Consider the following 21674-nt stretch of genomic DNA (forward strand, 5'->3'; position numbering starts at 1 on the left):
TAAAGGCTATCCCAAAAATCGAAAAAAAGTGTTTGAGAGAATCGTTGGAACACGTGCTTACTTGAAGTATCTAATGTGGACTGTTTTGTAGGCGACACTATTAATGTCATTTCTTCCAACAAACGAATCTTCCGTTATTTTTGGATGACAACTGGTAAATCGCTAATCATACCCAAGTGCTAACATATGCCATAGACATTTGGAAAATGACAGTATCCCCTAGAACTGGCTCTTGGAATGTGTATATGCATGTGGTTGGAGCTTTGCATATTGGGAAACTTACTTGTTACACCAAATATGAACGCGATCTGTGCACCAGTTTGTTTACAGCAGCTGCTTAAGTCGGTACTTCTCAGAACTGCGTGGCGATTTTTACAATGGATAAAAATATCGAACAAAAAAATTTGTCTCACATTTTGAATTTCTAATCAAATTTCGTGTGAAGAATCATTACAAATATTGGAAAGGGCTTACTACAATTCAGTTTTATCAAAAACACAAGCCTACGATTGATTAAAAGCTTTCAGAGACGGTCGAGATATCGTTGAAGACATGAGTCGCTTTGGACGAGCTTCGACCTATTCAACTTATGAGGATATTAAAAAAGTGAAGTATCTTGAAACACCTCAGACAAGTACTAGAGAGATGACAAAAGTGCTCTCGCAAGTCCGTTCGAAAGATTTTGGTGGATATTTTTCGTATGAAACACGTTTTTGCTCGATTCGTCCCGATAAAGCTGAATTTTTGCGAAAAGAGTACCGCAAACAGGTCCTTGGATATGCTTCATTGTGCAAATTCTGATCCCAGATTCATTGAAGGCATTATAACTGCCGATGAAGCACGGGCTTATGAGTTTTACATGCAAATAAGTCAAGAATCATCAGAACGGAAGGAAAAAAACGAGCACAAACAAAAAAACCACGCCAGGCCGTTCAAAAATCTCTGCTCTTTGTTGTTGTCGATATTCGTGGATTGGTGAATCATGAATTTGTTCGGGAAGGACAGACGGTCAATAAGGCAAAACGGCCGAAATTGTGGAATAACAATTCATAGATTTTACACAATGATAATACACCATCACATCAAGCCATGATTGTGACCGAATTTAAGGCCAAAATGAAGTGAGCCCCATAGATCAACCATTGTATTCACCAGAATTGGCTCCGGGTTTCTTGTTTCCTAAACTGAAATTGACGCTCTGTGGGACCTGTTTTTAGTCGATCGAAAAGTTAAACAAAATTTGCTGAAGGAGCTGAAGGGCAAAAAATGCTTATTAATACTGTTTCGAGGACTTAAAAAAGCGCTGACATAAGTATACCACATCTTGTAGGGATGAAAGCGACAAAATAAATATTGATGAAAAATTAAATAGTATTCCTGGTACTTTTTTGTCACAATATATATAATTTGTCTGTCTAAATAAACCTGCGATATCAGATAGCTTGGTCACAATTTTGAACATGTCTTTGAAACTCAGTTCACTAAAAATTTGGCAAAGCTAAAATCAGAAAGAAGTTGTTTGTATTATCTTTTCATATATTTGACTAAGCTAATAGTCATGTTATGTAAAGCTACTGGTATATAATTGCCGGTCAATTAACTTTACTTGTCTTCACAGAGTTTTGGCGACTGGCTACTCAATGGACTGTGATTGTCATATATAATCTATATTTTGGTGTACGGTTGCCTCATGACAACTATACTGGCACTAGCAGCTACACAGTGTACTATACAAAATAGCGGTGTAAATAAATACTTCACTTTATTTAATTTTTTCTTTAAGAAAATACAAATATTTCGAAGCTGTTGCATTGACGTTGAGAGATTAAAGTAAAAGAACCAAGCAATAGCTTTAGTGTTGTACGACATTGCTGCAAACTTGGCACTTTCATTTAGTTTTACTGAAGCAAAACTAACAATATAAACGCGCGTCCGCAGAAAAAAATGACATTGCAAAGTTTTTTACGCCAACGAGAATGAAAGACGTCATCATAAAAGCGACGGCAGCAATAACTCTGAGGAAATGTGAGTGGTTTGCGGCGATAAGGCAGCTGTGTGAGTGTGTATGTATGAGTGCGGTATTAGTGACAAGTGAAACGTCAAACTATGAAAGACATTTGACAGTCACGGCGAGTGGCTTAGTGGTAAACCAAAAGAATCAACATTCTTATAGAAAATTATGGAAGCGTAGTGAGTAAATAGAAAAGCTCAAAGCACGCGCCAAGAGTGCGCATATAGACACACGCACACACGAGCACAACACACAAAGCATAACAAAATGAAATTAACTATTATCTACGGACTTCGCATTTACCTCAGACATTTTTCGATTCTTGCGCATCCAGCTTGACGTGTGAGGAACTCGTTTTGCACGCGTGTATGTGTGTGTGGTGTATTTCTCAAGTTTCTTCAAGTGTGAAAATCTCAGCCACTGGTTATCGCATTTGTCCGTTAAGCGCCGCAGCTGAGTGTTGATTGGCGTGTGCCCCAATGGAGCACACGGCGTATGATGAATTTTATGCCGCCGCTATTCGTCACGCACACCCACACTAACAAATACAAAATGAAATCTTAAGTTTATGGGAACGTTTAGCGTTCGTTTATTAAGTTTTTACACTACTTTTCAATATTTTTATTATTTTTTTTTTCAAACTGTGTTTTGATATTTTTTAAAGCCATAAAAAGATTTTGGAGATTTTAAGTTTCAGTTTGGTTTTAGTAGCTCCTAGTTCGTTGTAATAAAGATTTTATGTTGGATATTTCACAGAATGTGGTAAACATGATTAACTCTTTTCACTTATTTTGGTTGATTCGATTAAGAAACCAGAGCAGCAGAGCTCGTCTTAATTTTCCTGAAAGAAAAAAGAAAATTATTAGCAACTTAAAGTCAGCAGGATTTTAGTGAAAGGTTAATAAAGTGTGAAATCTAGAAACGAAAAAGTGTCACTAACTTTATATAATAAGAACACTTAAGATTTAAGGCTTAATCTTATTTACTGGCTGCAAAGAAAGATTTCATCAAAATTCGATTGAGTTTAATCGCACCAGAAATCATTTAGTAGAACAATTATTTTCCCGCAGACAAAAGATGACTAAAATATCTCAGCTTTGCCGAAAAGTCAATAGTTTAACCATATTTCTTTGGATGCAAGTGACAAAAGTGTTATATAAGCGCAATTTATTTTATTGACAGCGCAAAGCTTCGATTCATTCAAAGCTGCCAAATCATAATATTTTTGTTTGCCGTCGAAAATAAATTCGAAAATATTCCGCGACACATCAGCAGAAGTTGACGCGCGGCAAAGCAGAAGGGAAGTAATAACTTTTGCACACAAACACACTCACACAAATATACAAAGCACATGTTAAGCACAAACAAAGTCGGCAATCGATCAGAAGACACATGTGACTCGAAAGTCATGCTTAATTAGCAATCAGAATGTGACAAAGCGGCAGATTCGAGAGTTTGTTTGCACAAGAGAACACAAATAATGTTTCCAAATAAAGAATTTGTTTGTTTACACTCCTCGTTCCATACAATTAAGTTTTCTTTAGCAAAGTTATGCATAAAATAATATATGTAAATAGCTGTAAGAAGAAAAAGAAGAAGAAAAAGAGAGAATTTGACAAGCTGTTACTCTCGAAGGAAGTACTTTATCATAACTTCCTGGTAAATTTGGACGTTTATTTGACATTACAATAAAATTTTATTTACAGAATATTATATTGAGGTAAGGTGGGGTAATTTATGAGTCAATATACATATATTAAATTTCAGATATTTGTACACCGTTAGGTATTCGAAATATTTATAAATATATGTAAGTAGCTCCAGATGCTTCGCTTCGGGTAAACCGGGCTTAGTCAATTGAAATTTTCAGGAGCAACCTGGCTATCTTAAGATCGCTACCTACCAGATTCGAAAAGGAGTTGCATTCATCTCGCTATGTCTGAACTTGGTACCCCCGCAAAACTAATAAGGCTGCGTAAATTCACGTTGAGCAATACCAAAAGCTTCGTCAGGATCGGGAACGACCTCTCAGAGCCGTTCGATACCAAACGAAGTTTCAGATAAGGTGACTGACTACTTCAGCCCACTTTTGGAGAAAATAATTCGAGCTGCAGAACTAAACAGAGAAGGTACCATCTTCTATAAGAGTATACATGCTGGTGTACGCCGATGGTATTGATATCATTGGTCTCAACACCCGCGCCGTTAGTTCTGCTTAAACTAGACTGGATAAGAAAGCAAAGCAAATGGGTCTGGCAGTGAACGAGGGCAAGACGAAATATCACCTGTCATTAAACAAAGAGTCGTCGCATTCGCGACTAGGCTCCCACGTCTCTGTTGACAGTCGCAACTTCGAAGTCGTAGATAATTTGGTCTATCTTGGAACACGTACCACTTGCCAACAGGTTATACTCCGGTCCTAATTTGGTCTCCATAGTGTCACCCAGATATGTTGTGATTACAGTGAATAAACGTAAACAGTTAAGTTACTACAGTTCATCTTCATTCCAACGTAAACATATCGTCGCTCAAATAATGCATATGTATGTGCATAGCTGTGTGTAAGCGTGCGCGCGTAAATTTAATCAGATACAATTCGTTTGCGGCACTGCTCATGTGGAGTTGTAGTATTGTGGCGCCATGATGGCAATGTCAAATATTATGAACAACAATTTATCACGCATGTAACCACATATGTGTGATGAAATGTAACATTAAAACAAGGTTCATCTTCGGCAAAAACATTTAGCGCGTGGCAGCATAAATACGCAATTATGTCACACGTTTGCCTCATGGAAACTTTTTACGTCGGCTTTTTTACAACAAATAAGTTTATAATGTGTCAGTATGTGTACTCGCTGTAATACTGAATAATTTTTTGGAAAATTTTTAAATTTTTGTTGCGTTTGGTACAGAATGCGCAAACGATAATCTTATTTTAGTTACGCCCTTTTATTGGAATCTGTGATTGTTATGCTCATTACTGTATATTTTCTGTTTGTCACAGAGTAAAGGAAAAAACTCGACATATTATTGTGACGAGTTATTTGGGTTTGATTATGTAAATAATTAGATTTTTCCACGAGAGCCGCGAGTAAGCTCACTTGGACATGTTTACAGTTTTCGATAATTCCGCTGTGACCAGGCATCCCAACTTACTGCCAGCGAGCTCAAAAGCAGCTCTGCAAAGGTATGGATGCATAACATAACCCACACTTTGTAGAAGCGATGTCATTAATTAACTATTCAAAATTGGCACAAGAAAGTGATAGATTTAATCTTTTGTGTTTAATTTCATTTTATTTTTCATTAAGTATGTATTTGAAAATTAAAAAAAAAAGTATTTTTTATTATGCTATATAGTTCTCAGTAAAATAAACAAATATTTGAATTTTATTGTAATTTTTGTTTTTCGACAGTGAGCTGAGCTGTTACATGGAGGCAGCGCTCTTGAAAAAAATATGGACTTAGCTTTAGGGGTTGCATGGGATTGCGGTTTTCAAACAATCAATTTTTTTTATCTTATTGAACTCCACAATGCGTTTTTAATGCTGCCCTAAATTTTCAAGTTGATCCGAGTAGTAGTTTCGGATATGCAGCCTTGAGAACTTATGCGCTCGACGCTAACTAGGCTAAAAGCGCCGTTTTTATTCGCATTTTTCTCGTCGCTTGTTTTTGAAGTCGCTTAACAAGATTTCTGGAGAACTGCCTAACCGATCTTCATGAAATTTTACACAGGTCTTTGGGATACAATTCTTAAAGACTTGGACGAAGGGCGATTACAATTATTTGAAAAAAAAAAATGTCGCGAAATTTTCACTGAAATTCTAATCTTTTTGTAAAAATGTCTGCCAAAAAGTCTCAGTTATTCCAAGTTCTAAATTAAGGTCTTAACTAAAACAAGTAGTTTTTCACTTTAGATGATCCTGCCAGCCCGGGCGCATTCCTGAGAGATCCTCGGAAATGGAGTCGCATTGGTCGAGTTTAAAATATGTTTTTTTTTTTTTAAATTTCAGAATTTTTTTTGTTAATAGTGAGAGAAAAATTAATGGAAATGGCTTTTTTTAGCCGAGGAAGCCATGTAACCCCTAAAATTTCAATTAAGATTAGTTAAGGTATTTAGCTTTCACTTTTACATATTTTTATACCCTGAACAGGGTATATTAAGTTTGTCACGAAGTTTGTAACACCCAGAAGGAATCGTCGGAGACCCTATAAAGTATATATATAAATGATCAGTATGTCGAGTTGAGTCGATTTAGCCATGTCCGTCTGTCTGTCCGTCTGTCCGTCTGTCTTTCCGTCTGTCTGTATATTCACGAACTATGTAGTCTCTCAGTTTTTAAGATATCGTTTTGAAATTTTGCAAACGTCATTTCCTCTTCAAGAAGCTGCTCATTTGTCGGAACGGCCGATATCGGACCACTATAACATATAGCTGTCATACAAACTGAACGATCGGAATCAAGTTCTTGTATGGAAAACTTTCACATTTGACAAGATATATTCACGAAATTTGGTATATATTATTTTCTAAAGCAACAATGTAATCTCCGAAGAAATTGTTCAGATCGGTTAACTATAGCATATAGCTTCCATACAAACTGAACACATAGTTACTAACAGAAATGTATTAAATTTCAAAAATATTAGGAAAACATCTCCGTACTCCTCATAAAAATTCTATTAGTTCTCGCAGTTTAAATTAAATTTTTAATTTTATATTCAATAATTTTACAAAACTTAATAGAATTGTCAATCTAATAGGCTTAAATGAAATTGCGGCCAAATTAATTTTATTAAATAAAATCTGTCTAAGCTCATTATATTCTGCTCAATTAATTAACGGCCATCGCGAGCGAACTGTCAAATGAGAGGGCAAAAATGAACGTTAGAATTTCTATTTCTATGGCAAATTTTTAATAAACAATATTTGTTAGTGAAATTTGGCAAAAGGCCATTTTCATAATTATTTGCTTTATAATTCTTCTTAATGTGTGGAAGTTTTAATAGATTACATGTTATTTGTCGTCGAAATGGATTTGCAGTTTTTGGAAATATTTATAAATAAGTGAGTAAATGGCCAACTTTATGCACTTCCGTCCATCAAATGCATAAATTTTTATTTTAAAACGAATTTTACAGCAACACTAATAAATTATTGTTAGCAGGAATTAACGGTTCGATGATAAACTGAAACAGTGGATGAAATTTTTATAATTTTAATAAACTCTGAACCGAATCTGTCACAGGAGCAGAAAAATAATTTAATTAGGGCTTTCATATAGTCTCATAAATTTATAACTTATAACGAACCGAAAACATAGCATTGAGAGTTGAAATTGCGCAGACTCGTTTTTGTATGTACAAAACAACAAATTTTTTAATCAAATGTAAAAATTATTGACTTTATGCTTTTACGATCCGTTGTGACAAGTTTCGAGTACCCTAAATATAAAACATAAATACAAATTAATTTGCAGTAAATGCTCTGAGTATCACACCGCGCAGTCCAAAACATTAAAAACAAAATCGAAAAAAAATCGCCACATGAAACAATTTGTCAGCAAATATACGAGAACGAACGCGATTAAACCGTGTTTAGCACAGAAAGGCAAGCCAATGGGACAAATAACAAATGTCTGAAACATTGCACCAATCAAGCGGCGAGCACAGCGGAGAGCTGCAGACACAGCCAAAAAAAAAACCAAAACTAAATGAAATAAAATAAATTGTCAAACGCACATGCACACACACATACACAGACATGAGTGCACATGTACTTGAAAAAACTGCAAAAACTAACACTTGTAGCGAACATGTAAAACAAGCTGGTAAAATGAACTAAGCTACAACAAACACCAAAAAAATAAAAAAAAATATTATAAGATAGGCAAAAAAGCGAAAAATGTCAGGCAAAAAGTGCAAATGCAGAAATGTCTGTGTTTCAATGTAAAAACATAGAATATTGTCGATGACAGCGAAAAATTGCAGTTCGACGCGCTAAACAAATGAACAATGTCCGCAGTATATACCTTTTGTAAATAAATATATGTATATGATATTTATTATATATTTTGAAGGTGCATTCCAAAGTGGTGGGCCGATGTTTGTTTGATTGAATATTTTTTGTTTTAAGCTTTAAAGGCTTAAGGAATTTCTGGGCAATATTCCTTTGTGAAATCTTTCGTTATTGTGGTAAAACATTCTCCATCGCCAATGGATCACTGAATAGATTTGAAAGTGTTTTTAGAATGAAAGGCATTGCATTTAATAAATATTATATAACGTATGATATATCGTTTTAATTGTGATATTGAAAACTAGTAGTGGTAAGATAAAACTAAGTCAGCGGGCCTTAGAATAAAGTTGGGAAAGTATATATAATTGTTGAGAGCAATTTATTAATAAAAAGTGAAGGGGTTAGATAGGTTTACGGATTTAAAAAAAAAACGATTTTTTATTGTCTTAATTAATTCTACAACACCTCTCGAATATTGTCTTAAATTTTCAAGTTGGTGCGAGGAGATACAGCCTTAAGAACTTGTGCGCTCGAGGCTAGCGAGGCTAAGTGCGCCGTCTTTAAATGCGTTTTTCTCGAAACTGTGCTTTTGAAGTCAGTTGGCAAGATTTCTCGAGAACTTCCTAACTGATCTTCATGAAATTTTACCCAGGTTTTTGAAATATAATTTTTAGAGACTTGAAGGAAAATTTTTTTTCGATTAGAACTATTTGAAAAAATAAATGTCGCGAAATTTTTACTGAAATTTTAATCTTTTTGTAAAAATGTCTGCCAAGAATTAAAATGTTCAGTTTTTCCTTCGTCCAAGTTCTAAGTTAAGGTTTTAGCTAAAACATGTATTTTTGTACTTTAGATGAGCTTGTAAGGCTTGCCAACGCGGGCGCTTGGCCATTTTTTTCTGCCATTTTTTCCAAAAATTTCAAAACTTCTTTGCTAATATTGCATATTTGTAACAGTAAAAATTCTAATAAAATATCTAATTTTTTATATGAGAAACAAATGTTTCAAAAAAGACTGTTTTTTACCCGGGGAAATCCATCTAACCCTTTAAACGAAACATTAGACTGTATATCATATTTACTCTGAAATGAACTGAGTGTTCTTCCATAGCTTTAATAAATATGTATATATATACATATGTATATCAAAAGTCCCTTCACTTTGGTACGCATCACCACTGCTTTGCTTTTTACTCGAAATACAAACGCAGAAATATTTAATATTTTCGCCTTGCTTTGACTTTGACAGTCCCGTGCTGCTAAAGTTTTGCCTCCAATTTCAAGTGTCAATTCTGCGAAATGAGCGCCCGTCTAAGTAAATGGCAAAGGCAGAAGCAAAAAAAGTGCAAGAACAATGGTAATTTATGGAATTATATTTGCGAATTCGCCGTGTTAACATTTGATTGGCGTTTTTATGGTGATTTGCTTTCAAAAAAGTGCTTCGACAGTAATAAATTTGATTAATGAATGCTGGGAATTCTTCTTTACTGATATTGGAAAGGTAAAATGGCAGTCAGAAAAGTATTGCAGTTATTACCCGTTTATTATATATAATTATTTTATGCATATTTTGTTTTTGTAAGTGAATATTTAAACTATTCATTAATTAAAACAGTAAATATTTCTGCTTCTTTATTACACTGCTCGACAGATAAAAGAGTTTATCACTCTTAAGAATAAACTTCTGTTCTCTTGAGGGTAACATCTAATATATTTGAAATTTTTTTTATTTTTTGCGTTCTTCGGTTTCAAAATGCCATATTCACATTAAAAGAATTAAATGAATACTTCAAGTATTTTTTGGGTTACAGTGTAACTGCTCAGTTCAGTCAGCTCTACCAGTTTTTTTAAAGCTTTTTCCTTGAAAGTTCATTTGCGAATTTGCTGCACAGAACTCAATATTTTTTTGCATGTTCTGTAAGTTGTTTTCCAAACATTAACCAATCGGTTTGTTAATCTCAGCAAATATAGGATTTTGACAAACTGAAGGCGACCAAAACTTTGAGTAAAATTCAATTTGTTTTCGACCGTAGGCCATTGTATGGACAACGGCTTCTAGAGATTTTTTTTAGAATTCATCAAAGGAGCGGGCCGGACTCTTTGCATCTTTGGGGGACCATATTTTTGACGTAAGCCGACGTAGAACGCGCGTAACTAGAAAAATGTTTAATTTTCTTAAAATATAATATTGTAAAAAATGTTTATAAATATACCCTTAAAGTTTCAAAACTATTTATACAGCAGTTTCGAATTCAATTTTAATTCATAATCGTCAATAATAAATAATTGCTTCTGGCAACCTGAGCGGTTCATATAGAATGTTTTTCTGACCGCCTATAAAAACTTTTACATTTTTATAGCAAAATGTTTCAAAAATTGTCCAAAGAAATAAAGGGTTCTTCTATAGGGATGCCACAAAAATAGTCCGATAGAAACAGCAAACGACGCCATATTTTTCCCCGCACATTTTGTCTTGAGAAAGGTTTGACGTTTCATCATGGAAAGATATACGATCCAACAACGAGTCGAAATTAATAAAATTTACTACCGAAATTCGGGTTCAGTGACTCAACTATACGAGCACTACGTCAAATTTATGGTCTAGTAGAAAAATTTGAATCCACATGCACAGTACATATGTAAGTTTTCCTTACCAGTGAGGCAAAGAAGTGCACGTTGTGTCGAGAATATTACTGCCGCTAGCGAATCAATTGAAAAAACATAAATCAGTCTCTCAAACGAATTTTGCGAAAAGATTTTGGCCTACATCCTTACAAGATCAAATTGATGCAAGAACGGAAGCCGCTTGACCACCAAATTCGTCGTATGTTCGTGAATTGGGCTGAGCAACAACTTAAAAATGATCCGGATTTTAATCAAAAAATCCTCTTCAGCGATGAGGCTTATTTCTGGCTGAATGGCTTCGTCAGTAAGCAAAATATGCGTTTTTTATACGAGTACTCCAAGAGTCACCATTGCATTCCGAAAGAATTACGGTTTGGTGCGGTTTATTGGCCGGCGTCGTCGTTGGGCCATTCTTCTTCCGTGATGATCATGACGGTCACGTTGCTGTGAATGAGAATCGCTTCCGCTCAATGATAACCGAATATTTTGGCCCGAACTGGATGAAAAATGTGCTTTTCTATAGTAGGCCGGGGACTTTTCAATTGATCTCATTGTGAAAAATTTTTCTTTCGAAATACTATAAGTAGAGAATACTGTTACTTATGCATTTCAGTTATTTTATGTTGTTGAACAGATGGGGACTTCATGAATATTAAAATTTAACTACTAATGCATAAGAAATATTACAAAAACAGCAGGAAGTCCAACAGACCAAAAAGCTGCTGGCTGCACTTCTTCTCTTCTGCTTCTACTTTCTTCAGATAATATTGGGAGAGAAGCTGTGACAGTACTGCTTGCTGCTGAAGATGACAGCGTTGCCACTGCATACCCGTGTAACTGTGAAAAAGAAGCTCCGGACAACAATAGCAACAGCGATTATAGAGGTTAACGCAACAACAAAAATGAAGCAAGGCGAAGCAATCAAAGTGCCAAGTTCATGTAAACTGAGCCGGCGATTGCGACACACCAACAAACGCACGTATATAAATAACTACAGTTACCCGCATGTACGTGTGTATGTATGTATGTGCATAAAAGCATATGTTAACGACATAACGTAACAGTAATAACAAAGGCGAGACAAAAGCATTGAAACGCTGAAGCTCGTCGTCGTCAGCGCGCTTTGCAGCGATTGCGTTGGCGGCGCAGCGATGACAAACGCACGGTTACGGCAGTGCGAGTGTGTGTGCCCGAGTGCTGGTTATGTGATACACATAGGTATATGGCGATGTAGGGATGTGGGCATGCGCACGCATCGGCGAGCGGGTTCTGACGTCAACAGCTGATGCGCTAAGCCAGTTGTTATGCGCTTTGAGTTAAACAACTCCGCTTCATTCTTGCTTAAATATCGTTTTCGTGCGATTGGCAGTCACAGGTTGAGTGCGCTTGCAGTGAAATTCGAGAGGAGCCGAGGAGGTGGGGAACGGGAAAGGTGCATGCAAAAAAAGCGTATCACAAGTGTCACAGAGTGTGACTGTGAGTAATTTGGTGACAGATTTCAGCATCAATTTGCACCTCCGAGACGCACTAACAAGCGCAGGCGCAATCGAAGGTGTCGGCCGAACAGTGAAGTGATAATGCGGAAGAAAAAATCGTCGTGCTGGCAGACAGATGGCCACAAACATATGCGATTATGTGTAAAGTGCTAAAGAAATGGGCACATATTAATTCAGGTTCACTGAAAGTTCAGTACTCATTTTTTTTGGTTCGAAAAGCTGAACAGAAACTAAGTGTAAAACCGGGTACCCTAAAAATTTCTACGAAAGTAAGAAGAAGAAAGGAAGTTGTCTCATGACATTTTTTATGAAATGAGTGGTCAACCCACATGTCTCTCTTTTGGTCGGTTATTTTTAGTGCAGTGACTTTTTTTGGTGGTTTTGTACTTTTTACCGTTTGTGCATCCCACTTGCGGTGCAATTTATTGTCGTTTTCCGTGTTAAATTTCAACCAATCCGCATGCAACTGTATTTATGGCAACTGCATTCATGATGCTAAAAAAATAATTTCAAATTTGTTTTTGTTTTTTTTTCTCTTGTGGTTATTAATAAAGGCAGGCGTTGTGGTGAATTGAACAATCTGTCAATTCAAACTTTCGTAATGAATCTGTTTTATTTTTAGGCACACAACGTCCACTGTGTAGATACTTTGAGGTATTTTTTCGATAAGCATTCATGAAATCAAATAATATAGTACTTGTTACTGCACATTCGTGTCAATTAGCATCTTTAGCACGCGAATATATTAATATATATCTTGGGGGGCAAACATGGTTGGGTTAAAATATATAATATTATGGTTGAGTTCGAATTCGTTTATTAAATTATGGAAAATATTGACCACGACCGTAACATAAACAGCCATGACATCGCTCAGGAACTTAACATTCATTATCAAATGGTTTTGAACCTTTTAAAAAAAAAGAAGCTCGATGTTTGGGTACCACATGAATTGTCTATGGAAAATTTACTGGATCGAATTAACATCTACCATTCTTTGCTGAAACGAAATGAAAACGAACCATTTCTGAAGAAAATGGTAACAGGAGCTGAAAAGTGAAACAAATACGACAATAACTTGCGGAAAAGATCATGGTCCAAGCGTGGTGAAGCTCAACAAATGGTTACAAAGTCAAGATTGACGCGAAAGGTTATGCTGAGTGTTTGGTGGGATTGGAAAAGAATCATCCACTATGACCTGTTCTAGCCTGGTCAAAAGATTGATTCTACATTTTACTGTCAACAGCTGATGAGATTGAAGCAAGCAAACGAAAAAAAAGGTCAAAACTGATCAACAGAAAGAGATTCGTCTTCCATCAGGACAACGGTAGACCACACAGATCTTTTATAACTCGGAAAAAACTAGGAGAGCTTGGCTGGGAAGTTTTGATGCATCCACCATATAGCTCTGACTTTGCACCATCGGACTACCGCTTGTTTTAGCCAATGCAAAACATTCTTAATGGAGTAAAGTTGGCTTCAAGAGAAGCCTGTGAAAATCACTTGCCGCAGCTTTTCAGCGAGAAACCAGAAAAGTTTTACAGTGATGGAATAATGTCTCTAGCGGAAAAATTACAAAAAAGTGGTCGACCAAAGTGGTACATATTTAGTTTATTAAAGTTCAATATAAATATAAAAAAATAAGTTTAAGTTTGATAAGAAATACGAAAATAATATCCAGTATAAACCTACTGGTCCTTTGTGCTGCCAGATGGATGTTCAGTTCAATTTGATCTGAAGTATTCATCTGGGAAGACGTCAACGCTTTTTGCGAACTTTTAGAGAGATTTGATATCAAATTTTGATACTTTATCCAGTTTTTGTTTTAACTGCAAAGCTCCTACGAATATAAGATGAGTTCTTAAGAAGGTAGGTCGGACAAAAGCAGTTGAGGTGCTCCACCGTCTCACTCAGGCCTTCTTCCCTACATTTCCTGCAAGTGACATCGTTACTAATATCTATCCGGGTCTAAAAGCTTTAAAGACATCTCATATCACGCCGTTCCTTTTGTCAGCCCTTTCGGATTATTCATTGTATCTATATCACTTAACTTTTAGAGACTTGAATATTGTCTATATTGGTTCGGTAGTAAAGCGGACGGTACTTTTGACAATCTCATTAGCTATATAAACTATTCCGTTTCGCGAAATGTATTCGTGGACTGGAACCCAGTATATATGCAGCAGTATATTCCTGCTGTCAGCTATTTCGCGATTGCTACCACTTATAGAGGGTGTCTGTTTTGTAGCTAGCAACTCACAGTAAAAGTATAGCAGAGCAAATAAATTATTAACCTTTTTACACTGAAAGGAAGATAAAAAAGTGGTTAACTGAAAAGTTTTTTCTTTCAAGACTCAAAGTGATTCCATCACGTTCAATGTGCAAATGAATTTCTGTCTTTCCTCCAATGTACATATGTAAGTGCCTTAACATAATTCACGTTGTTGTTATTGTGCTCAATTGCTAATTGATAAAAATGCATTTATAAATACACGTAATTAATTCCATTTCCAACTATTTCACAAACATCACACACACACACATACTCTCGTAAAATGTGGTATATATGCGGCGATTTTGCGTCTGAAACAATAACAATTAATGGGCGGTAAGCAGCAATGAAAAGGCATGAAGGAACTGCAGAAGCAACAATATATATGTATGCATGTAATGTGTGTGTGTGTTTGTTCGCCTTTTGATTTCGCATTTTTCGTTTCTCGCGTGCACTTTTTATTGTCTGTAATTACTGAAAATTCCAGCAACAAATCCAATGACAAATGTGTGCGATAATTTGCTTAATATAAAGGGCGTTCCGAGGCGGAGGCGGAGGAGGGGCACTTGACGCTTATTTATTAAAAAGGTTTACTTCTACTCATGAGTGACTGGATATATTCAGTAGTGAAATGTATGATCTCCAGAGTTTGCCGGCTGAGCTATTCAAACACGGCGGCGAAGAACTGAAAGGAAAATCTTTGTAGAATATGGTCGGACGAAAGCATGCCCGACGACTGGAACTTAAGTGGGGTCTGCCCAATCCACAAAACCTGAGACCCCAAAAAATGTGCCAACTACCGTGGGATAAGCGTCTTCAAAGTTGCGTATAAGGTTCTCTCGATTATAGTGGGTGAAAGACTAAAGCGAAACTGGTTTAGACTAGGAAAATGTACTATCGACCAAATTTTCACTATGCGCCAAATCTTGGAAAAGACCCGTGAGAAGACGATGGACACATACCACTTCTTCGACGATTTTAAAGCCTTATAGTTTAACGTGTTTGAGTATGTTGATACAAACCTTTATTAATATGCATTTTTTTGGAGAATGATTGTATTGTAATGTTATCTACTTCTATGAAACAGCTTCTGTGTGAACGTAAGAGATCGACTGAACTACTAGCCATGAGCAGAGTTCATCCTACCGCAATCGTAAGAGTTCACTCTGAACGCTATCTAATAGGCATTCATGCTGAAAACCCATAAATCTAGTCGGACGCGAGTTATCAAAGTTGTATTGAGGAGGGTTAGGTAGAAACATCCAGATTCTCCTCCATTCTCCAGCCTTTACGAAAACCAAGCTGAAACATGTCGATAGTCTCACCTTCAGTTAACCAGAAGACATGGCGGAGACTGACATTAGCCGTCTCAACAAATTTGTAATAGAGTCAAAGCGAATTGCCGATGTGTAAGGGCCTTATGACCCAGCATAAATGAGTTTAAGGTAACACAACAGACCGGTAATCTAAGCTGTGAAAGTGAGATCCCTGTATAAATCAACCGCTTAACCCAATATAACCCAATCTAACCTAATTGTAATACAAACATTAAAAAAGTCTGCCTCAAAGCCATACAATCGTGTCAAAAAGAGTTGAACCATGTAAAAAAGTTTCATAAAAATATAATATATACTTGTTGTTGTATAACTATTTTAATGTGTTCTCACAACACAATACATGAAGTCATTCGATTACAACAAAAATGCGAACATTCTAGAATACAACTTTCAAATTATTAATATTTCATAAAAGTAATATTATTTTTAAGCGCAACTAATGACGGCCACAATTGACGGCGACTGTGAATGCTCTGGAATTGCGCAAGCATTGAGTAATTTCGTGCGATTAGTGAGCAATTTATTAGTCGCAGCAGCAACTGCCGCAATATTTTGCATACATTATTCCGCGGCTCAATTAAAACTCATACATTTTTCTCCGTTATTATGCAAATGCCAGCGCAACGCATTGACTCTGATGAATTGTAAGTGTTCACTGTGAGTACATAATGACAGCAAATATGGTAGGACGTGGTGATTATGTCAGAATAGAGAGCAATTAAGTAAAACTAAATTGACTGACAATTATTAGAATAGAACGCTACTAAGTCTGCTTAGAAGGTGCTACACCAAAGTATGCTTTGATTGTATAAAAACGATAGAAATCGATCATTGCTCACAATTCAATTAAATATTTTTGAGTTACTTGATTAGCTGGTTGAAGAGGAAAACGTCAGATTACTGTCGATATCTGATATACCTAAAATTCCTTATTTTTCGTCAAACTGACCAATGTGTCAACCGGCTGAAAGCTGGGCATTTGTCCCGAAAATGTGATGTTCCAACGTTTATTAATTCTACGTGCATGCTCTGCATTCCGCCGACTCTTTTGTAGCAAGATTCTGAAGATGCGATTTGAGAGGTATGCAGTTGTCCTGTGGTAACCCTCACAATGTTACTTAATTTCTACTGACCTAAAAATAGAAGCTGGTGGATCAGTCCACCGTCAATACTCCAAAGAACTTCTGTGCTGTGTTGCTAGTGCTTGAAGTCCTGAATAGTTGCAAAAAGATCCGACGTTTTCGAGCCAAATTTTGTTCAGCGATGAGGTCCATTTCTGCCTCAATGGGTATGTAAACAAGCAAAGTTGCCACATTTGGGGCGAAGAGCAAACTGAAGAAATTCAAGAGCTGTCATTTCATGCAGAAAAAACAACGGTTTGGTGTGGTTTGTGGGCCGGTTGAGTTATCGGTCCATATTTTTTTAAAAATGACGCCGGTGAGCCGGTAACTGTCAATGGCGGTCGTTATGGCGTCATTATAACCGGTGATCTCGGTGACATTTGGTTTCAACAAGACGGCGCCACTTCCCACACGTCGCAACAATCAATGAATTTATTAAGAGAACCTTTCGGCCACCAAGATCGTGTATTGTTACACCGTTAGACTTTTTCGTTTGGGGATATGTAAAGTCTAAAGTCTATGCGGACAATCCTGCTCCGATTCATGCCTTGGTGCAAAACAACACGCGTGTCATTCGCCAGTTACCAATCGAAATGCTCGAACGAGTCATCAAAAATTAGACTCATCAACGGATGGACCATCTGAGACTTAGCCGCGTCCACCACTTGAAAGAGATAATCTTCAAAAAATAAGTGCGAAAAAATATATAATACCATCGAATGATAATATACTTTCCTCATTAAAAACAAAAAAACACTTAGTTATCTACAAGTACATCGGTTGTGTTTATAGTATATGAAAATACTTGGTTTCAGTTATTCTAAATAACGATCGAGCACAGTAATCGGTTCACATACTTCGGTATTCAGCTTTCCCATAAATTTTAGCGCTTTGAATAAACTATTTTGAAGAAATAAACTTTGAGGAAATAAACACAAATGGATGAGTTATAACAGGTGGCAAAAAGTGTTTAACTGCAAAATACACACGATACATTTTTCCATCTTTTCATAATGATCTGGAATTATCTGTGTTTATCCGAAAACATTAAACAAAAGATTAGCTGCGCTCATGAAGCTAACTGAAGCGAAGCGAGTCATAAGCAGAACGGTAAACACTTGTAAATTCAACTTTTATCAGTGTTTAGGCATGTATAGCAAATAATCGCACACACATACGTAAGGGGGCAGGAAAAATGGCAATTGAAACAACTGCAATAACAATAACAACAAAAGAACAAAACGTGTGTATGACATGTTTTATTACGCTGCTAACATTGAAACTAACTAACTTACTTTCGTGTATGTGGCGCTACGTTAAAGGCGAAATTCGTCTGAGCTGAACGCAATCAGTCAAATGAAAATGCAAATATTTACGCGCCGCCTTTGAAAGTTTTTCAGTTTAGAGCGCTTTGCTGAAATAAGCACTGCGAAAACAGCAAACAAAAGCAACAACAAGTTTGGAATTTTCTGATTCACTCCTCCGCCGCACTAGAGCAAGGCGCCAGCCCCTCGGCGGCCTCAATAGTTCGCTTGATTTTTGCATTTTCGGCGCCGAAAATGCGTACGCATTGTGCCGTTAGCTGCCTGTGGGCGCATAAATCAAAGGGTTGCGGCGGATTAGCGCTTGGCAGCGCAGCGCAGCGAGGCGAACGGCGCAGTGAAGCAAGGGCACGTGACTGCAGAAAAAAATTCAATTCACATTTTAATGCAAAAGCATTCGCATATGTGTGTGTGGGGAAATGCTCTATAATGGGAAATTTGCTAATAAAAGTTTGCAAAATTATTTTTTGCCTGTGTGTGTGCCTATGTGTAGATAATACAAACGGTGCAATTTCGAAAATAAACAAAATTTATTTTCAATGAAAATATGCTCACATTAGTTTTCGATGGCAAACGCATGTTCTACATTTTGGCGAGACATGTAAAGGGTGGTCCATATGGTGTTGTGTGGATGTAAAAGCCTTCATGCTTGAACAATTTTGTTCTGAAATAATTGGAGATGTTTTTTTGAAATTTTTGTTTCTGCCAAAAGATGCAGCTGTTGATCGAGAAGTTTGTACAACTTAGAGAGGTGATAGCTTGGATGAAATAATTTAACTTGTTATTTTTTAAGTTCATTTCGGTGAAGGAATCAGTGCACAGATGCGCCTGTTAAGCTAAATTTCGTGACTACAGAATTTCGCTTAAATTTTGCTGAGCCGTTCATGTCACTATAGTTTTCTCGTCCACCAAGTTTCGTAATCGAATTATCGGCAATGTTAGCAGCCTTTTTGAGAGCTGTTATCTAAGAACGCTAATATAGCGTCTACATGCAGGAATGGCGTGATGTTAAAATACAGATCGGACATTGTGACGAAAAAGGTGTCCCTGAAGGCCATCCCATAAAGTGCTTGAAAAGTGTTTCGAGCACTGGTTATAGGCACAAGTATATTACCTCTGGTGGAGATTTTACTGAAGAAATTTTTTGCAGATAATTTTATATGATTTGAAAAAAATGTCAGCCAAATAGCCACCATGGTTCCGTTTGCTTATCCCAGCCCGTTTGCGCCAATTTTCGATGACCTGCTGCAACATTTAGGCTTGGAATTTCGGCTATAAGGCGCTGAATGTTGTCTTTGAGCTCTTCCAGTGTTGCTGGTTGGTCGCATTAACTTTTGATTTAACATGATCTTGGCGGCCAATTGACTGGGTGGTACAGAAATTAGCGAGTAACAAAGCTTTGCATGCAATATGAACATGTTTAGACGTGAAACATGAGGCGGCGCACTGTCTTGTTGGAAATAGAGATCGTTCGCGTGTATTTCATCAAGATTCCGGAAAAAACTTGGTCTACATAGGAAGCCAAAAATAGGCCTCTTCAGAACCGAACTTAACACACTGACAAAATTTGATACAAATCGGCGAAAAAAATAGATCCAAGCTGTCAAAATCACGTCATTCCCATTGGAAGACACTGCACATTGATAACTCAGATCCTTAGGGGGTTACATGGGTTTACGGGTCAATCGATTTTTTAATGTAGCACCCAGATTCTACAATACCTTTAAAAATATTATTCTAAATTTTCAAGTTGAAAATTTGTGGCTACTCGAGCTCGCTTTAGATTAAGCGCGAACGTCCCAAACTCGTCGTTTTTCTCAACTGTGTTTTTGAAGTCGGCTGACAAGATTATAGAGAACTACTCAACCGATTTTCTTTCGCTGCAAAATTTTACCCAGGTTTTTGAAATATAATTTTTAGAGAGACTTGGAAGCTTGAAGATTTTTTTCGATTACAACTATTTGAAATAAAATGTCGCAAATTTTCACTGAAATTTAAACTTTTTTTTTAAATTTCAGCCAAAAATCAAATTTTTAGTTTCTTTGTGCCTCTACCAAATTCTAAGTTTAGTTTTTACCTAAAACACGTATTTTTGACTTTAGATGATCCTGTAAGGAGTTATTCTGCTAACGTAGGCTCTTTTTTTTTTGGGGGTCACTGGAAATGGCGTCGTAATGACCGAGTTTAAATTATTTTTTTTCAAAAATTTCAAAATTTCTTTGCTAATAGTGTATGTTTCTAATTCTAATAAAATATTTAATTTTTTACATGCGAAAAATGTTGTTGAAAAAAAGCTGTTTTTTACCCGAGGAAACCCATGTAACCCCTTAAGCTGAACGTCGAACGAGCCGATGGCTACAAGTCCAGCCGCAGTATCAACGTTGGGGAACGTATTAATGGGATTAAATGCACATTCTTTTAATAATTCAATAAAATTCCATAAATTTTTTTTTAATTGTTCTAATTTTTAGAAGAAAGAAATTTGTTAGTCACGTTTTACTTCTCAGCCTATATGCAAATGTGAGTTTATCTTAACAATCAGCAGTTAGTGTCTCACTTTGATATGCTTTGAATACCAATGAAGCAGAGAGAGAAATTAACATATTTATTAGTTATTCAACTTAATTGTCGTCAGATCGGTATGCTAATTTAAAAATATCTCTTCTTGACTTTAAGTCACGTATATCTCTTTATTATATGTGGAACATAAGTAACACTATAATGAATCCATAATTCAGTTGCATGCATGCTGCCTGCATCTTTCCGTATCCAATGTATATTCCAAAGAACGCTTATAGACTAGTTTCGGTCTCAACTTCAATTAAGAATCTTCTACTTCGTGGCCATTGAATTCTCCACTGGGCTACTCGATTCGCTGAATCACCTATGGCATGTTTTTGAAAGCGAGTGCAAATATTTTCATTCGTTTAACCTTTGCTTACACCTCTGCTGTTTATTTACAGCGGCGCCAGGGGTGAGCGAACGAACGAACCGAGTTAAATGCGTTTTCAATAAATAAATATTCACTTATGCAAATACTTTGTATCGCCATTAATGACAAGTACACATGTGCATTGTGTGTAAATATGTGAGACATTTTCAATACAAATATTTGAAATGCGCGCGTTCGAAGTGTAGTGGGCACTGAAGAACACTTTCCAGCACACAAAAAGCATGCCACAACGACAAAGTGTGGAATTTAAAACAAATTTTGAGTTTAGCTAAGCGATTTTCGCAATCCTCTTAGCAGCCTTCGAACTAAACATTTTTGAAAATACCATAAAATTAATATTTCACAATTATAACGGGCGAGTGTTGCCATCTGCCGCAAACGGTGTTTGGCCGCGTGAAAAAGTTAGGCAGATAAATCGCAATGTAATGATCATTTCAACACGTGCTCGTTGTAATTGATGGACATCTCGTGAAACACTATTTGTTTATACGAAAATTTATGTAAATTCTCACACCC

The 21674-nt window shown here is 36.4% G+C and overlaps 1 protein-coding gene across 2 annotated transcripts in view; it reads right to left on the reverse strand.

The window, feature by feature from the left end:
• LOC120775466 (adenylate cyclase type 9) overlaps window positions 1–21674 on the reverse strand; it is a 139771-nt gene that overhangs the window by 96703 nt on the left and 21394 nt on the right. Inside the window, exon 2 of one of the 2 annotated variants that reach the window (XM_040105656.1) lies at window positions 2315–2852. The exons of the other annotated variant lie outside the window; for it this stretch is intronic. Coding sequence (XP_039961590.1) covers window positions 2315–2341 — 27 coding nt within the window. The 5' untranslated portion in view covers window positions 2342–2852. The remainder of the gene's footprint in view (window positions 1–2314; window positions 2853–21674) is intronic. 2 annotated transcript variants of the gene reach the window in all.

Source organism: Bactrocera tryoni, chromosome 4, assembly GCF_016617805.1.
Source record: "Bactrocera tryoni isolate S06 chromosome 4, CSIRO_BtryS06_freeze2, whole genome shotgun sequence".
Taxonomy (NCBI): Eukaryota; Metazoa; Arthropoda; class Insecta; order Diptera; family Tephritidae; genus Bactrocera; species Bactrocera tryoni.